This window comes from Micropterus dolomieu, linkage group LG01 (genome assembly GCF_021292245.1).
Source record: "Micropterus dolomieu isolate WLL.071019.BEF.003 ecotype Adirondacks linkage group LG01, ASM2129224v1, whole genome shotgun sequence".
Lineage (NCBI taxonomy): Eukaryota > Metazoa > Chordata > Actinopteri > Centrarchiformes > Centrarchidae > Micropterus > Micropterus dolomieu.
Window position 1 is genome coordinate 2,472,004 of NC_060150.1, and position 17,481 is coordinate 2,489,484.

The 17,481-nt window shown below is 42.9% G+C and overlaps 1 protein-coding gene across 31 annotated transcripts in view; it reads left to right on the forward strand.

Moving 5' to 3' along the window:
• The window catches only part of LOC123971095 (CLIP-associating protein 1-B-like), a 103,441-nt gene that overhangs the window by 39,207 nt on the left and 46,753 nt on the right, over nt 1-17,481 (forward strand). For 13 of the 31 annotated variants that reach the window (XM_046049693.1, XM_046049728.1, XM_046049769.1 and 10 more), the window contains 17 exons: nt 1-248; nt 1,042-1,105; nt 1,496-1,498; nt 1,692-1,855; nt 2,033-2,255; nt 2,421-2,516; nt 3,526-3,669; nt 3,916-4,022; nt 4,299-4,421; nt 5,339-5,474; nt 5,767-5,980; nt 6,065-6,118; nt 6,632-6,834; nt 6,928-7,056; nt 7,167-7,373; nt 7,543-7,659; nt 8,472-14,275. In XM_046049693.1, the coding sequence (XP_045905649.1) occupies nt 1-248; nt 1,042-1,105; nt 1,496-1,498; nt 1,692-1,855; nt 2,033-2,255; nt 2,421-2,516; nt 3,526-3,669; nt 3,916-4,022; nt 4,299-4,421; nt 5,339-5,474; nt 5,767-5,980; nt 6,065-6,118; nt 6,632-6,834; nt 6,928-7,056; nt 7,167-7,373; nt 7,543-7,659; nt 8,472-8,555 (2,316 nt within the window). In that variant the 3' untranslated portion in view covers nt 8,556-14,275. Of the gene's footprint in view, nt 249-1,041; nt 1,106-1,495; nt 1,499-1,691; nt 1,856-2,032; nt 2,256-2,420; nt 2,517-3,525; nt 3,670-3,915; nt 4,023-4,298; nt 4,422-5,338; nt 5,475-5,766; nt 5,981-6,064; nt 6,119-6,631; nt 6,835-6,927; nt 7,057-7,166; nt 7,374-7,542; nt 7,660-8,471; nt 14,276-15,088; nt 15,237-17,481 lie in introns of those variants that run through there. The other 18 variants (XR_006825127.1, XR_006825129.1, XR_006825130.1 and 15 more) reach the window with 6 other exon arrangements.

Sequence of the window (17,481 nt, forward strand, 5' to 3'; positions counted from 1 at the left end):
CGGAGGCCGGTGAGGCGGCGCTTCGAGTCTCCGGGAATATACTCGGATGATGACGCCAACAGCGACGCCTCCAGCGCCTGCTCCGACCGCTCGTACAGCTCTCGTAATGGCGGCATGGCGCCGCACTACCTGCGTCAGACGGAGGATGTAGCCGAGGTGCTGAACCACTGCGCCAGCGCCAACTGGTCTGAGAGAAAGGAGGGACTGTTGGGACTGCAGAACCTGCTCAAGAGCCAGAGGATGCTCAGGTGGGACGGGCAGCGTGTAGAAGATTTCTAGCCAGGGACTAAAGTGAAAAACTTAAAAACAGACTATACATATATTTCTATTTTAATTTAGACTGTATTCGCTCAGCAGTTCTTTGATTCTCAGTGCAAGAAAAGCAGAAATCCTGCATCCAAGTTACCTTTATTTGATTCTTTGATTTTTGATACGTTAAATGTGTCTTTATCCTTATCTGTGAAGTTAAAAGTAGTTAAAAGGTAACTGGTGCTTTGAGTTTACTATTTCAGAACAAGTTAGAAATGATAAAGATGTACTGCAAATACACTTCTTCACTGTGGAGTTTTTAAACATACATATGCTGTTTTATTTCACATGGTTGTCTGCAAATGCTCTTAAAACGTCTCCTTTTAGTTTGGGAATTTAAGTTTGAGTGTGTCCTAAACTTTTAAGACATTTTTTTAAAGGGGGCAGATGAAAGTACTCTGTATAAATACTTTGTCTTATACCTTATACAACTTGTGTTTCAGCTTGATTTGTATATAAATAGTTTGGACTTCACATAGCAAGCGGCTGCTTTAACCCTTTGTGTCATGGAAACGGTATATTTCTCAACTGGTATCTAGTGAGACAGCAGATTTTATTTTATGTGTGTCAAAAAGATCTTAAGCAAGCGGCCAAACAAAAAAAGATTTAATAAAACCCCGATTTAGCCACATTAAAAGTCACTGCTTTAGACTTCTCACCGAGTACAGAGCAGCTTTGAATTCTGCGTAAATGACATTAAATAAAAGATTTGCTGCTTGTTTTCCCCGTCAGTCGTGTGGAGCTGAAGAGGCTTTGTGAGATCTTCACCAGGATGTTTGCAGACCCTCACAGCAAGGTGAGAGCCAGCTGAGCTTCTGTAACACACAGCACGACCAGCAGCCAGATGTTGATAAACGTCATGGTAAAGAACGATCCAGTCACGCTGCCCTAAAGTCTGTTGAGGCTGCCCTCGACATTAAATAATTCCCCCACCTGAAGCGGCAGCCGTTTCTTTTAAAATATAATTTCTTTGGAGAGTAAAATGAATAATCCCATAATCTGCACTAAAACTCCTTCCCTGGTTGAATAAACGTTGGGATTAACTGCAGCTGGTGGTCAAAGTTAAGGTCCTGCGTGGAGTTTAGACTGAATTCACTGCTCACATGTCAGAACTAACTGCAGGACAAACTAACTGTGTTTTTTTGTTGCATGCCTCCTCGCTGCTGTGGACTCTAACAAACACCAGAGAGTAAGTGTTTACTGATCAAACCAGCTCACTTTGTAACAACTGTCTGAATTTAACAGCTCTCTGTGTTTACACATCTGAAACACAAACACATTGAAGAATATGACTTCGTTCCTCTCTGTCCGTCCTTCCTGTTCCACCCGCCTGACGTCTTTCCTCTCTCCTCCTCCTCTTCGTCCCTCGCTCCCTCTCTCAGGTGTTCAGCATGTTCCTGGAGACTCTGGTGGACTTCATCGTACTGCACAGGGAGGACCTGCAGGACTGGCTCTTTGTTCTGCTCACTCAGCTGCTGAAGAAGATGGGGGCCGACCTGCTGGGCTCGGTCCAGGCCAAAGTCCAGAAGGCCCTGGACGTCACCAGGTCGGCAGCTCTGTTTTTAATATATTTTAAGGTCTTTCAAAGAGTCTTACATATAACAAGTAATGCCTTAAGACCTAAGAATGACAAATAAAAAATACTAAAGTAAGACTCAAAGCAAAATTAAACTATAGCTTTTTGTCTCTGGTCTAATAAGGTGCATTCCCTTTTAATTTGCAGAGAGTCCTTCCCTTATGAGCAGCAGTTCAACATCCTGATGCGTTTCATCGTGGATCAGACGCAGACGCCCAACCTGAAGGTGAAGGTGGCCATCTTGCGCTACATCGAGGCGCTCGCCCGCCAGATGGACCCGACTGACTTTGTGAACTCCAGCGAGACACGCCTTGCAGTCTCACGCATCATCACCTGGACCACCGAGCCTAAGAGCTCCGACGTCCGCAAGGTAGGAGGGCGGGACGTGTCAGCGCCACCTTCATCTTAGGTTCACGGCACACTTGTCTTTTTGTGTTCCTTTATTTGTAAGTCTACTTGTTCTTTGTTTCGTTTTTTTGTTTTCACGTCTTGATTTTCTCCCCGATCGCCATTTTCTCGTCCACCACATCCCCAGACCCTTCATAACTGGGCAGGGGAGGATTTCTCAGGCCGACCCAGCACCGTGGCCTCTCTGCCTGGGGAGGGCAACCTGGAGGAGAGGTGCAAGCAGGTAGAATCTCCATCAAACGGCATGACCAGAGTTTATGACCTCCTCTAACCCGGCCTGAGCCGTCAAACACCCAGGGAGCAGCTGTGCAGACCTGGATGTCCGTTCTGTCATGTTCGCTGACAGCGTGCGAAGGCTTTTCAGCACTAACCGCTCTTAAATCAAGTTTCAAAGTCATGGCTCTGTTTCTTCTACAAGAAATTTACACAGCCGGTGAAATCAGTGGACGGTAGATGCCGAACTTTTAAAACTATGTACAGTGTGTGCATGAGTTTGGTCTGTGCAGTTTTAACTCTGAGACTAATGATGTTTCTTTTCCAGCAAAATCTGCATGAATTTTTGCAGTTTGCTTTTAACGTTTTTTCTGTAAAGCTCGAATACATTTATTTGATCTTGAAGCAGGCTTGAGAGTGGAAACGGCTCGTTCCAGCTTTTGCTTAACCTTTTTTTGAATGATGTGAATGGACGTGCTGCATGTTCACTGCAACAATGTGCTTCTTAACATGTTGTTTACTCATTTTTACCTTTTCTTCGTCTTGTTTCATTGATTCTCTAAAATTTAAGAGTGAAAAGTGCAATCATTTGCTTAGGATTCATTTCTCTATAGATGGTTTGGGTGTTTTTAAAGGTGCTGGGAAGTGAAGTGAAGTTTTGTCTGGAGAAACAGTTGCATTTAAAAAGTGTATTGTGCGTAGACATGTGTTTGATTTCTGCTGAACAAACATCATATTAAAATGTCACATGACAGTAGATCGTATACAGTGAGCCGCATGTATTTTACACCTCTCAGTCCCCAGGCATTTAGAAATAGTTATTGAAGTCTGTGTAAATTATTACATTTGATTTTAAAATGTTTGATAAGCTGTTGGTGATAAAAGTAAGACTGTTTTCCAGCAGAATATCCTTGTATACAGCTTTTAGTTTACACTTGTCGTATATGAGTTCATGGCAGCCAGCAGCAGGTAGTTTAGTGATCTGTGAGGTGACATTTTGTGTGTGTGTGTGTGTGCAGGCGGCCCAGGTGGTGCTCATCGCCCTGTTTGAGCTGAACACACCAGAGTTCACCATGCTGCTGGGCGCTTTACCCAAAACCTTCCAGGATGGGACCACAAAGCTGCTGCACAACCACCTGAGGAACGCCAGCGGCATGAGCATGGTAACACACACACACACAAACACACACACGGACAAAAAAAAAATGTATTTCCTCGTTCTAGCAATTCAAAAGTCTGCCTCTGTTGTGCTGGATGTACTCGACGCACAGAACAGCGTTACGGTGAACATTTAAAAAGTGCAGGTTTTCTTTCCGCTAAATCTGTTTGATTTAAAGTGACATTTCAGTTCAGGGGTGATTTCCAGATGTCTTGGAGGTGAAGCAGTTGTGTGTTTTGTCGATTTGCAGGCGTCTCCCAGTAACACGGCTGCCCGAACGCCTCCACGGCAGCACAGCAGCCGCAGCAGCCCGCTGACTTCACCCACCAGCTGCTCTCACGGGGGGCTTTCTCCCAGGTACGCCAGCGCTCCTGCTCCAAGACTGCATCTCCTTACCATAAATGGTTTTCTGCTAATAATCTTGTGGTGCTAACAGTTAGCTTATTCCAGCTACACCAAAGGTTTACCAGCATGATACTGGAGCCAGTTCTCCACCCGCCCGCACTAACACTGACAGACAACAGTGCTTCTTTCTTTTCCACTTTTCTCACATCTCTGTCTTCTCTCTGGGCTGCTCTCCTCCTCTTCCTCCCCTCCCTCCCGTCCTCTTTCTCCCTCCCCGGCTGGTTGCAGTCGGCTGTGGGGTTGGAGCGCAGACGGGCTCTCCAAGTTCCCTCCTCCGTCCATCCCCTCTCCTCTTCCTCCACCCTCTACCCACTCCTCCCTCAGCACAGGGCGGCGAGCTTACTCACCCAGGTAACCCCACCCCTCTTTTCCTCCTCCAACTCCTCCTCCTCTTCCTCGCTGTCATGGGGTTTCACAGTAGCACTGGGTGATACGACAATAAAATATTTTTTAAATAGACAGATTCTCTGTCCACTGTTAACTCTTTCGACTGAATGATAAGAAGAAGGAACATATTCTGGAGTTAAGTTCCCTCAAATAGAAAAATAGAAATGTTTAAAGTTAAGCTCTTTCATCTGGATTCTGTAAAACCCCTGAAACTCACTAACTGCCTCAGCTGCAGCAATTTGTGCCTCCATCTGCTCAAACTGTCCTTCACTGTCCATTCGTTTGGTTTCTGTTGCTACTTTACTTTGTCGTCTCTGAACTGAAAGCTCTCAGGTGAGAAATGCGTAACCAGTGTCTCTGTGCTTGACTCACCTGTTTGTGTCTACCTGTGTCAGTTCTGTACTGTAAGACATCATGGTGCACAGAAAAAGGGGACTGCAGCCTTAAATCTCTACAGTGTAGTCTGTTTCCTAGTCATGGACAAAATGTGTTGTGGTACCAAACAAAAGTTGTGTTTCAGACCTTTAAATTACTTTTGCACCGTTTGCATTCTTAAAAGTTTGGAAAGGTTATTAAAAAAGTATGAATATAAAGTTGCAGATTTTCCTTCCTTTTTTTGATATTTGGGGACCAGAAAAATCTAAAAATAGACCAAGAAATGAAATAAAACAGTCAGTCAGGATTCTTTTTGGTCCATGTCTAGGAAAGTGTCCTCCATCATCAATCACAAGCTTTAAACAAAAGCAGTCACGACCATCAAGTGACTGAACCTCTTCTCTGAAGTAGTCATGTAAAATGTAAGGTTCTTTATGTCAGGCTTGTGAGGTTAGGTTCCCTGGGAGAACTTCCTGTGATTATTGTCTGTTTCTCCCTCGCCGCAGCATGCTGGAGTACAACAGTGAAAACCTGAACTCAGAGGAGATCTACAGCTCTCTGCGCGGCGTCACGGAGGCCATCCAGAACTTCAGCTTCCGCAGCCAAGATGACCTGATGGAGCCGCTGAGACGAGACGGCAAGGTGAGGAGAACGACGACGAGGAAGCGGTTAGACAGTCTGAATCAATGTTTCCCAGAGCCCGACGAGACGCCTCCAAATGTTTTGTCTTGTCCAGCCAGCATCCCAGAACTCAAAAGATTTTCAATTTACTGTCACTGCAGAATCCAGCAAATTTTCACATTTGAGAATTAAACTAGTTAATTAAACACAAATGTAACTAAACTTCCATCAGTGATTCTGGCTGCAGCCTGCAGCAGATGTACTTAGACGTAAGCGAACTCGGTGACGATGATGTTTTGATGTGGTTCTCCAGTCTGCAGTCGGGGCGTCGTCAGACGGTGACGTGGTCGGGGGAGGACGCACAGCCCTGGACAACAAGACGTCTCTGCTGAACACGCCTTCACCGCGTTCCTTCGCCGGCCCGCGCTTCAGAGACTACAACCCGTACAACTACACCGACAGCATCAGCACACTGGACAAAGCTGCCCTGAAGGAGGCGCTGTATGAGGACCCTGTGGAGCGAGACGGTGAGACTGCAGTCACTTATCTATGTCCTCTTTGGTCAGTTTTGTTGTTTATCACGTCTTTAAACTGAAATGTTTTCTTTGCAGGCGGCCGTCAAGAATGTGGCGAAAACAAGATCATGAACCCCAAAAACTTCCCAGGTAAAGACATGTTGAGTCCTTTCCTACAACGTGCTGTTTCCCTTTTACAGAAAACAAACATTCGCTGAGGATCAAATATCACATGGCTGAGAGTCAGAGGGATTGTGAAACATTTGTTTCTTCTTGTCCCGTAGACTAACCAAAAGAAACTTTCAAAAAGATAATAAAAAGAATCCATCCTGCACACCGTGACAGTCAGGACGATACACAGAAACCAGATCAATCAAAAGATAAACAAGAACTAATTTATGAAGCTTCTCTTGAGAAACGTTGAAAATACCAAAATGTCTGCACAGAAAAATTAATGACTTTTTTTCTACGTCTGTTTATCTTTCAGTTGATGTAAATCAGAGCTTTAGACTTTTCCCACCGTCTGTGTGAAACATAGTGCAGCACTTAGAGCTGTTAATATCTGCCGTATGACTGAAGAAAAGCACTTAGAACGTGTTTAGTGGCATCGCTCTGAAACATTTTTTAAATTAGTAAATTAATTTATGCTGTTGATCTGTGCAGCATGCCCCGCCGAGCAGCTGGAGCTGGTTGGGGAGCTGCTGAAGAACATCTCCCAGGGCCAGGCGGGGGAGCGGGGCCCCGAGGAGCGACGGGCGACCCTGCTGGAGCTGCTGAAAGTGGCCCGAGAGGACTGCCTGGTGGTGTGGGAGGAACACTTCAAGACCATGCTGCTGCTGCTGCTCGAGACGCTGGGAGACAAAGACGTAAGGACAGCCTTACCCAAGCCTGCTCCAGTGTCCAACATCTGACATCATATTAATAGAAAGTCATTTTGCACCGACTCCTCTCTCTCTCAGCACACGATCCGGGCGCTGGCCCTGCGAGTCCTGAAGGAGATCCTGAGGAACCAGCCGGCCCGCTTCAAGAACTACGCCGAGCTCACCATCATGAAGACGCTGGAGGCTCACAGAGACACGCACAAGGAGGTGAGGATCATTTGCATTATTTTCATGCTTGGATGTCATCGAGTCCACTCGATGCAGAAGTAGCCTCCTCCTTTTAAATTATATCACGCTCTCCCCTCTGGTTGCTGCAGGTGGTGCGTGCGGCGGAGGAGGCGGCCTCCACAATGGCAGGCTCCATCCACCCGGAGCAGTGCATCAAGGTCCTCTGTCCCATCGTGCAGACGGCCGACTATCCCATCAACCTGGCTGCCATCAAGATGCAGACGAGGGCCATCGAACGCATCACCAAGGAGCCGCTCCATCAGCTGCTGTCTGACATCATACCCGGACTCCTGCAGGTACGCTGCGAACACAGACCCTGGTGCTGCGGCCGAGCCGTGAACACTCATCTCCAGTAGATGCAGTGCATGTGGTTTTTGCAGACCTGTAGCTGCAGACTTATTCATTCAGGAGTCATGAAAGTCCTCCAGTGTTGCTGCACTTGTGTCTCACCGTCTGCTGTTGCAGGGCTACGACAACACAGAGAGCAGTGTGAGGAAGGCCAGCGTCTTCTGCCTGGTGGCCATCTACTCTGTGATCGGAGAGGAGCTGAAGCCTTACCTGGCTCAGCTGACCGGCAGCAAGGTACACCAGTTCCTGTCTCTCAGCTCTCAGAGAGCATCCTGAACCAGGGTCTCATTTAAAAAATAATGTTTTGTCAGCGGCAGAATTTAGCAGCAAAGTGACAACATCCAGTTAGAAAGAAGAAAACCTGCTCAAATCATTCTTCTGAGATTTTTTCCCAGCACCTCTGAGTTTGTTTCTTGGAGAATGTGACATTTCTGGTCAACAGTGTGACCTTTGCTTCGACCAGTTATGACATTTAAGGATTGACGGCAGGTCAGATAACCTCTCCTGCACTGAGAATCCATTTCACAACATCAGTAGTAAGTTCTGTTTTATTTTATTCAGAAAGTGTCACTGAGATCAAGATCTCTCTTGCAAGAAAGAAACGGTGTTCAAAGTGTGAGGAGGGCCTTTTCCCAAGCTTTGTCTAACGGGAGTCCGACAGTCTCAGACTTTAAAAACCCCTGGTCTAACTTAAACAATAAGAAATATTACAGTTAGCCCCGTTTGGATGGTTCCCACAGAAAAGCTCAGGCTAACTGTTCAAATAAACTGTGCGAGCATCTACGGTATGAAATTAGTAGCCTTCTCTTGGTAGTGTTGAGCGAGACATACACAATTAAGACTTAAAACGTGTTTTGTGCAAACATTCATTACAACAAAACTCCTGAAGTCTAATCACTAAGTTAGGTTTGGAAACAGAGCTTTGGATGGAGCAGGGAGTTTGAGACTCACTCAAATAAAAACCCACCGTGAGTGTTTCAGGGAGAGAGAGTCTCGTAGCCTCAGAGGTGGAGTCCTCTAACACCCCTGCTGTTTCCCTCCTACAGATGAAGCTGCTCAACCTGTACATCAAGAGGGCTCAGACTTCCACCAGCAACAGCAGCAGCTCCTCCGACATCTCCTCCTACTAACTCCCACAGCACACGCTTAGCTTTCATCATCTCCGCAACACAGAGAGCATTTCATTCCATCAGCCGATGACAGATCGGAAGTCAAAACGTCATCGCGAACAGCGTCGTGAAATCCTCATCGTCTGAACCGACTTCCTGTTTTCAATATTATTCCCATTTCATTCCTTCAGCTGCTGATAAAGCTGGAGGCGTCTTGAGGAGCTCATGCTGTCGTGGCTCCACAAGTTTTTGGACCATCTCCTTATCATGTTGAAAGCTTAGCTAATTATTGGGAGGTAAGGTGATCCTGGCAGCTAAGCCGTTTCATGAAGAACCCGACACTCTTAACTGAACCAACATCTTCTTCCTCCTCTCTCACACTACCGCTAGAGTCAAGAGCCTCAAAACTTTTATCTTCCATCGACGCGCGATGGACCTAAGGTGATCGTAGGAACCATTTTTAGAGGCGGTCTGCCTGAAACAAAGACCTCTTCTTCCTACTCGCGCCTCGTTTCACCTTCAAGCCCATCTTACTTCGTGGACCGGCCCTGAGGGGCTCTTTGCAGCTGATGTAAAGATGATCCTAGCATTGAGACCGTCTTCTTACACTTATAAAAGACCTGAGGTGAGTTTGAAATCACGGAAAGAGAAGAGAGTTTTCGTGGTGTAACTTCCTTCCTCTCAGTGCAGGAGGAAACCTGTGGCTATCAGTATTTTTATTCATTTTTAGTATCTTTAATCCACTTCTTTGAACAATGTTTTGCTTTGACACATCAAACCTTATTGTATATTGAATGTAAAGAGCTTTGACAGGACGTGACTCTCACCTGTGTTTCTCCTTCCTGAACTACTGCCTCATTGTACCCGGTGGATCACTCTTAAAGGTGTTTGGAATATTTTCCAATTTGAGCACGTGCATTTGGTGAATTATGTGCTGTATTGAGAAATAAAGTGGCACTTTAGTCTTTAAAAGGCTGAATTCAAGGGTCCATCTGAAGATTAATATGTCAAAAATAAGGAGTTTGATTTTGAAACTACACCTTAATGAGTACAACAACAGAAGTTTCTTTGCTGCTGTTTTACTCATTAATATATTAGTAAAACATGTTAGCTTTAAAAAAATGTGAAATCCAAGTTCATCTTAGTTTACATTGAATGATCATTTGGCTGGCCAATGATTTCAAGCACTACAGCGATTAAAGAAAGTTTTATTATTTTGGACCCAACTACCAGCAGAAGATATCAGCGTTGTTATTTAAGATCATTTTCCAGGCGTGAAGAAAAGAAGGACTTTTAATGTGTCAACACTCGTCAGTGGAATTCCCTTTTAAAATCTGTAATAGATAATAAACTAACATTTTATTTCATAAATGTAAAACCTCCTTTACATGGATTGAAAAAATTGAAACTAGATGTTTTTGCACAGGGTTCGTCTAAAACACAAGCTATTAAAATTATGCCTCCGACCTCATATATGTTGCCTGAAGAGCTGAATGATGAATCGGTTTTATATTGAAATTGTGATTTGAAAGAGTACAATTAAAAAAGTAATTACAACTTGCATAATTAACAGTGTCTTAATGAGCGTTAGGAGGTGGAAGTTTCAGTCAGTGACGGCAGCTTTACTGAGCTGCAGCTAATTAACAACAAAAAATGTACTTTTTAGTTTGATTCTGTCATTAAACAGAAATCTGTCCAGTAATTACCACAGCAGGCCATATGTAATTGTTATCAATAGCTGACACCACTTTTGAATGTCATGATTGTATTGTAATATTATTAGTAGTAATATTATCAAGTAATGTTACGTTCACCGCTGATGTAATTTATTTACTTAAACTGGCCTAGAAAATGAGGAGTGAAAATGAGAGTTGACTTTTCTCAGATTTGATGACCTCTTATAACAATCCTCTGATTTTAAAGTCATGTGGGCTACAAATACACGTCTGGAGTTTAACTTACAGAAAATTATTACAATTTAAATTGCAATATTCGTCAGAAAATTAGCTATTGTCCTCGCTTTGTTCACCACTACGTTTGCGTTCTCTTTCATCCACGTAGATTTAATTCTGCCCCTAAGAAGCTGGCTTTTATCCGTGTTGGTGTTGTCGAACAATGGGACCAAACACATTCACACAATCTCCTCGTCAAAAAGTAAAACTACAAAAATGCTTTTTAAAGACGTTTTTATGTAAAGTTGTCCGCCAGGCTTTTGTAGTTGTTAGAAAAGTTGTATTTATTTTTACTACATTTACAAGTATATCAATTGGCTGTGGGACACAAACCTTGTCTTGAGGAAGGCATGAAGATCTGTTTTTTAATTCAACAGTCTAAAGCTAGAACATTTTAAAGTTTAAATCTTTTCTTTACATTTATTTGATTAACATTACATTTAAAAAAAATGTATTCACTTCAATTTCTATGTTATAGCTTTTTTTAATGAAAAATTTAACTGATAAACGTTACATGGACCTAATTTGTCATCTATATATATATATTTAATTTCCTACAGTGGATTTTTAATTAATTTGAAAGACTGAAAGTACAAAATTCCCTCAGAAATAACACTATACTGATTTTAGAAAATAAAAATAAAACCACTGAAAGACAGCAGAGGTATTTTTCTCTGCTGTCCCAGAAGGGTGCGAATCTAAAGACCCAGTTCTGTTTAAACTGGGAGTTTATTGGTTTTTACGTCTGCTATCTTACAGTCTTGGAAATCCACAAGCTGTCAAGTCAAGACTACTGTAATATATAATATATATTATATTACACTGAAAAGTCATCTAAAAGTCAAGATTCAGCTCTAAATGTCACAAAAATAGTATCAGTATTTTAATTTATGACAGTTTTGTCTGCAGGGAACTAATAATCAGTGGTTTATTGTGTTTTGCTGACAAACTGTTTACAATGTATTCTTGTTTTAAAGAGATGGTTTAACAGTTCGACTGTTTTTGGGAAGAAACGCCTCTGTATCAGTTGATCCTAAATTGAATGTAAGTCACTTTGAGACTTTGACCTTTTAAAATGTGAAATATTTTAGCAAATGACAAATGGGCAATACCTGAATCTGACAGAAGGATTGACAATCTGAAGGATTAGATGCTACTAAAAGCAAGCGACAATGCTAATTGATGAGTTGTAAAAAGCGCCAGCGTTAAAAATGAAAAGATGAACGAGAGTGTTTGATCTGTGGACATTAGCAATAAACTCTTAGAAATCCAGCTTGGATTTTCACGTCGAAGCACTGTAAATTTCCATTGTGTTCCTCCTTTGAGACGCTCTCGCTGGTCAATGTACAGAAGTGTCATTTTTTTTAAAAGTGCACCTATAATAAAATGTTACTGCTGCTTATTCTAATACTAACAAACGCGCCTAATAACTCCAGCGTATGTACTGTATCTCGACAGAAGGGTTTAGGTACAGCTAAAATGATGGAGAGCAAAACTTAACTGACTGAACACTGAAACTGTTAAACCCTCTGAGTGGTTGAACTCTCCCGGTGCTTCATTCTCAATGCCAACTCGTCACATATGGACGTTTGGTCATGACCCCTTGGCATCGCTTTGTAACGCCCCGGGTACCCGTTGTTTTTGGACGTGCAATGCTCCGCGATCAAGTTAGCACCAATAAATATGCGTTATGTTAGCACCAAAAGTACTTGGTTAGGTTTAGGAAAAGTTTTTAACCATTAACTTCACTAAAAACAATGTTGACTTTTTGTTTCACACGGGGAAACAAACACCGGCCTCCTGGGGAAAAGTCTTCTTGCCCACTTTTGGCCCACCCATCCACCCAAACCACCTCCCCACTCAGACATTTCTGTTATTTATATTCTACCCCTGCTTTTAGCGTTCATAACTGACGCTACAGGGTTTCCCCCAGAGCGTTACTACAACCTTATGCCAAGGGGTCTTGACCTTGCGTCTATTTGTGACGACTTCGGAGTGAGAGAACGGGTTGCAAGGGAAGTTCAAACAAAGACAACAGAGCAGGTTTAACTCATGAAAGAAATAGTTTGTTGTGTTGGGAAATCACTGCTTTCTTGCTGAGAGTTAGATGAGAAGGTTGAGACCATGACCTGTACACTTAATATGAAGCCAGTTAGCTTAGCTTAGCTTAGCGTAAAGACTGGAAACGGGGGGAAACAGCTAGCCTGTTTCTGTCCAGAAATCCCTGCGCCCGGCCACGAAATATTCCAGCACACAAAGCTAAAACTTTCTAAGGGCCTAAGAGCCTCAGGGGCCTCAAAAGCCCCCGGTTCACTCCATATCAGCTGGTTCTACATAATTTGATTATCCACAAAATAGTTAGAAATTTGTACCCTTTAAGTACACAATACCTCAATTACTTTCATGTATATTATATTAAATTGTTGTAAAACTGTATTGTGTATCAAATTACTTCCTTAGGTAAGGCGGTATTACTCCATCATGAGCATACTGTAAGGTTGCAGCCAACAATTATTTTCATTATCCACAGGTCTGACAGTTATTTTATTTAATAATCGAGTAATTATTTAGTGTATAAAATGTTAGTAATTAGTGGAAAAATGATCATCATTATTCTCTGAAAACCAAATTAACAGATGTCTGATATTCACATTTCAGAAGCCGGTGCTGGGGTTTTAAACAATTAGTCAGTTATCAAAATTGGTGCATAATAATTTTCTGTCCAACAGCTAGCTGATTAATGAACTTATCATCTCAGCTTTGGGGGACGTGCTTTGTTTCTGGGTGCCTGGGAAAATAATGAGACTGCCATGTATAGTGGGGATCAATAGGGCCACCAACAACAAGTATTACTTAATTAATCACCTCTGTTTTTGTACAGCTAAAAACCCATTTCCCGTTCTTTACCGTCTTTAGCTAATCTAAGTGGCTTTATATTCACAGTACAGACATGAGGGCGGTATCGGTCTGAACACGTGACTCTCAGCAAGAAAGCGAATAAGCACATTTCCCCATATTTTGACAGTGAAGGATGCTGTTACTGAAGATTTCCAGGCCTTATTTTATCTCTTCAAACTCGTTACTCGGACTGTTAAATGTACTGTACCAGTGCCCGTTGTCACTTTTCTCGCTTGTGAGATTTTGGCAACTTGATCAGCATTTAACTCTGGATTGAATGTTACCTTTAGAACCAATGAAGTCCTTTACAGCACGTCGTCCAGTGATCCAGTGTTAGCCTGCTGCAGTTTAGGCGACTTAAATTCATTTCCCTTTACTCTTTTTTTTTTTTTTTTTTTGTACAGTGTGATTTAAAACTGCAACTATGTCCGCATGCTTACTTCATGGGAATCGTCGGATATTTCCGGCTGCGTTTGCTGTCAAATATAGTTAGTTTGATAAAAGCAAACAAGCAAACATTGAAGATACTTTTTGATTTCCTGAATGTGTGCCTTTGGGTAAAGATTTCTGGCAATATACCTGGTTGTCCTGTACAATACTAACCTGTACTAACACTAATATTCACTGCTTCCTAAGGTGGACGTCATAAGGTAATGTGAGAAGAGACGCAGTGCTGTAAATAAGCTTCAAGCCAATGGTGAAATATTTTCCATTGAAACCACTTACAGTGCATGGCTCCTGTCTTTTTGTTTTAGTTGATTTGTTTTATTTCATGCTACACAATATTTATGGTTTATCTTCCTGTGTATGACTGTATATATTTACATGTTTGGTTCTCTTTCACCTGTGATAGACTTTGCAGAACTTGAAATAAACTATCAGACTTCTAAACTCTTGTCTTTGTCATTTCTTTATCACAGTTTTATACATTTTTTTACAGTCTTCTGTCTCTTTTCATGTCCTTGTCCTCAGTAAGGTTTAGAAAGCAGGACGTGTAATGGAGTATTTTGACATTATTATAGTTTGATCTTTAAACTTCATTTCCCATGTGCACTTGCATGAAAAAGCACAGGTGTGCTCTATTTGATGGAAGCCGGGACTCCCTTTTACTTTTGTTTGCCTTCATGTTTAGTGACTAAATCCTTAAATATAGAATCTTCTTTTCTTCATCATTCTGGGTTGGAAGGTAATTTGGGAATTTTAATAAACTTTTTCAAGTCCTTAGATATTTTTTTTTATCTCAAATGCACAGTCTTGAATTTAGCTGTAGTTATTCCATATGTTTGAATAATGTGTTAATGGGGGTTTCTACTGAGCAACAGTGTGAGTGAAATGCTCTGTTTGACGGCCACTGTTGGCATCAGATTTTCAAAATAAGTTTAGAAACTACAATCATTGTGTAGGATTATTAAAGGGGTAGAAACCACCACCAGATGGCACTCTGCACACTCTAATAGCCATGGATTTTCTTTCTCTACACCTATCACAGGTTTATTTTGACTGAGCATAATTACTAATGTTTGGTGAATCGTTGACTCTTCAGCAAATGTTGAATATTGATGTGAATCATCTGCTTTTGTTGCTCTGGTCTTTATTTTAACTTGTTTTTTTTTGGTAAAAGCTGTTAATTTGCTCAAGGAGACTTCGGTGGACGCACGAGGCTTCTGCCGAGATCAAACCTGTGATTCTTTTATTCTGTTACAGGCCATCCTGGATTCCTTTTGTGAGTTTCACCCCTTAAACCAGGAGTGAGTCAGATCCACAGGGAGCAGCAGGCAGACAGGGACAGCTCAGCTCAGGGTTTCAGACTTTTCCCCTCGTGTCGTTGACTCAGAGCATCGTCTGCTGGCAGGTACAGATTATCCTAAAAGCTGAACTTTGACCTCCGAGCAGAGTAAATGAGGAAATGTGCTTACTTACATTCCATCACTGCTACTGTAAGGCAATTTAATCTTGTTTCAAATTTGCCTTTTTTATTTTGTAACAAAACAAATATCTGAATAGCCTACTGAGTATATATTGTAAGATTTCAATTAGAGGCCCGTCTCTTTTACTGGCCTGGTGTGGCTACATGTAAATGCAGGTCTCAGTTAGAAGCTTGGTTTGTTTTTTTATAGAAGTTCTTTGGTGTATAAAACCTCCTAAAGCCCACCGGGTCGCCTGGTTGAGCTACTTCTAAGCTGAATACAAATATAAATGTTAAAACCTTTGTCAAGATGGACGTGCTACACATCATAAGATCAGTAAGACTCTCCACAATTAACACACACTGTTCATTTTTTCGAAAAACTATTCAGATTCTCCAGTACGTTAAACAAGAGACACGAAAAGGGCTAATTATTATACAAGTAAGATTCATACTGGTTGAAATAAATAAATTGATAGAAGCCATAGAAGAGAGTACAGGCAGGGTGAGTTCAGTGATTGAAGGAAATAAAAAATAAAATAGTATTAATTGAAGTTTTATGGGAAATGATATGTCAGAAGTAATAAACAGTCCCTGTCACCCTGACCTCAATCATAAAACAGTAACTACAGAAATTAAAGCCACGTCCACATTTTGGCAGGTCCTCGCTCACTCTTGTGTCTGTGACTCATGATGAACAGAACCTCTGTTCAGGTGCTGTACTGAGACACAGAGGTAGATGTTAAACTTGTGATCCGGCCATATTGGTGATTACAGATGAACGATCTGCAGGGCCACACCAACACTATCTAAATCTTTAAACACATTCGTTGGATCGCTGGCTCCTAATGGGGCGTTTCATTCGTTGATCAAAGCGGACCGTGAGGACGGTGCTGCGGTGTTGGATGAGTCCTCCCCGCCGTCAGACCTTGAAATGGCTTCGTTAGCATTTCTCAGCGGTGGCCGCGGGTTGTCGCAGAGTCCTGCCTGTTTCATCAGTATGCACATGCTGTTGAAAATTAATTTCATTAAAGACCCCCCCCCCCCCCCCCCCCCCCCCCCCCCCCCCCCCCCCCCCCTTTAAACCAGCTCCTCCTGTTTAAAGGCCCTCATAGTGTATGATTAGCGCGCATTTCCCCAACCTGGCTGGGAGTGGCGGCTAGGTCGGGAGGTCGCGCAAATGAAAGAGAACAACTTCATTGTGAAATGACTGGCCCATAAATCATCGGCCGTTTTCTATAAATCACGGCAGATGGCAGGGAGCGGGCCGAGGCTCATGGGAGCTCGTTGCAGCCCCTGTGCGTGATGGGAAGGGCCGGGCTTAGCTGCGGCGGAGGCTGGCAGAAGCGCAGGGTCAGTTCCAGTTTGCGGATGCGGAATACGTGAGGTGTGGTGGAGGCGGGCCAGAGGCCCGGCCGACTTCCCCCCTCCCCCCGTCCCTGCAGCTCGGCCCGGGCTCACCTGATGAGATTCAGACCCCGGAGGTCCACGTACAGCACCTCTTCACGCTGCCCTCCATTTAACAGGTCTAATCTGCCTGCTTAATATGGAGACAACTTCATCCCCCCCTCGTCCCCGAGCTGCGCTGAGACCTGTCAGGTTGACACTAAATGTCCGCCCAGGAGGGGAGATCTGCCAGGCCGACTCACACCTTCATTATTCATCATGATTATTTAACAGAACAGGATTCTCCCGCACTGCAGCCCGGCTCTGCCGCAACATACTCAGTCTCTTTAATGTGGGTTTAAATTCCAGGTTTTCATACATGACTAAAGTGGAAGTTTCTACTGCAATGAGGAGGGATTATTCCTATTTTTTCTGCTTTAATTAGTTTTAATAAAGCAGCTGGCCGACAGTTACAGTTTTAGATGCAGAATAAAGCTCCAGGAACACGTTGGAGAGCAGAGAGATGTTTCCATGCTTTAAACTTCAATGTTGAAGCTCTAAATAAATGACAGAGTGTCCTGTAGTGATTAGAGAGACTGTCCTGAAATGAAAAGCCACCGACTTATTCCAACCTCTGCGTCCCCACAGACCCGCTCACATTGTGCAGAACTTTACATCAAATGTTTACCACAGATGGTAAATACTTGAGGCTTAATTTGGTGTAAATGTGTGTGCAATGGTGCAGAAGGCATCCAGTTTGATATGTTACTCAGTGTAAACGTAAATGAACTTCATTTAAGGGTTC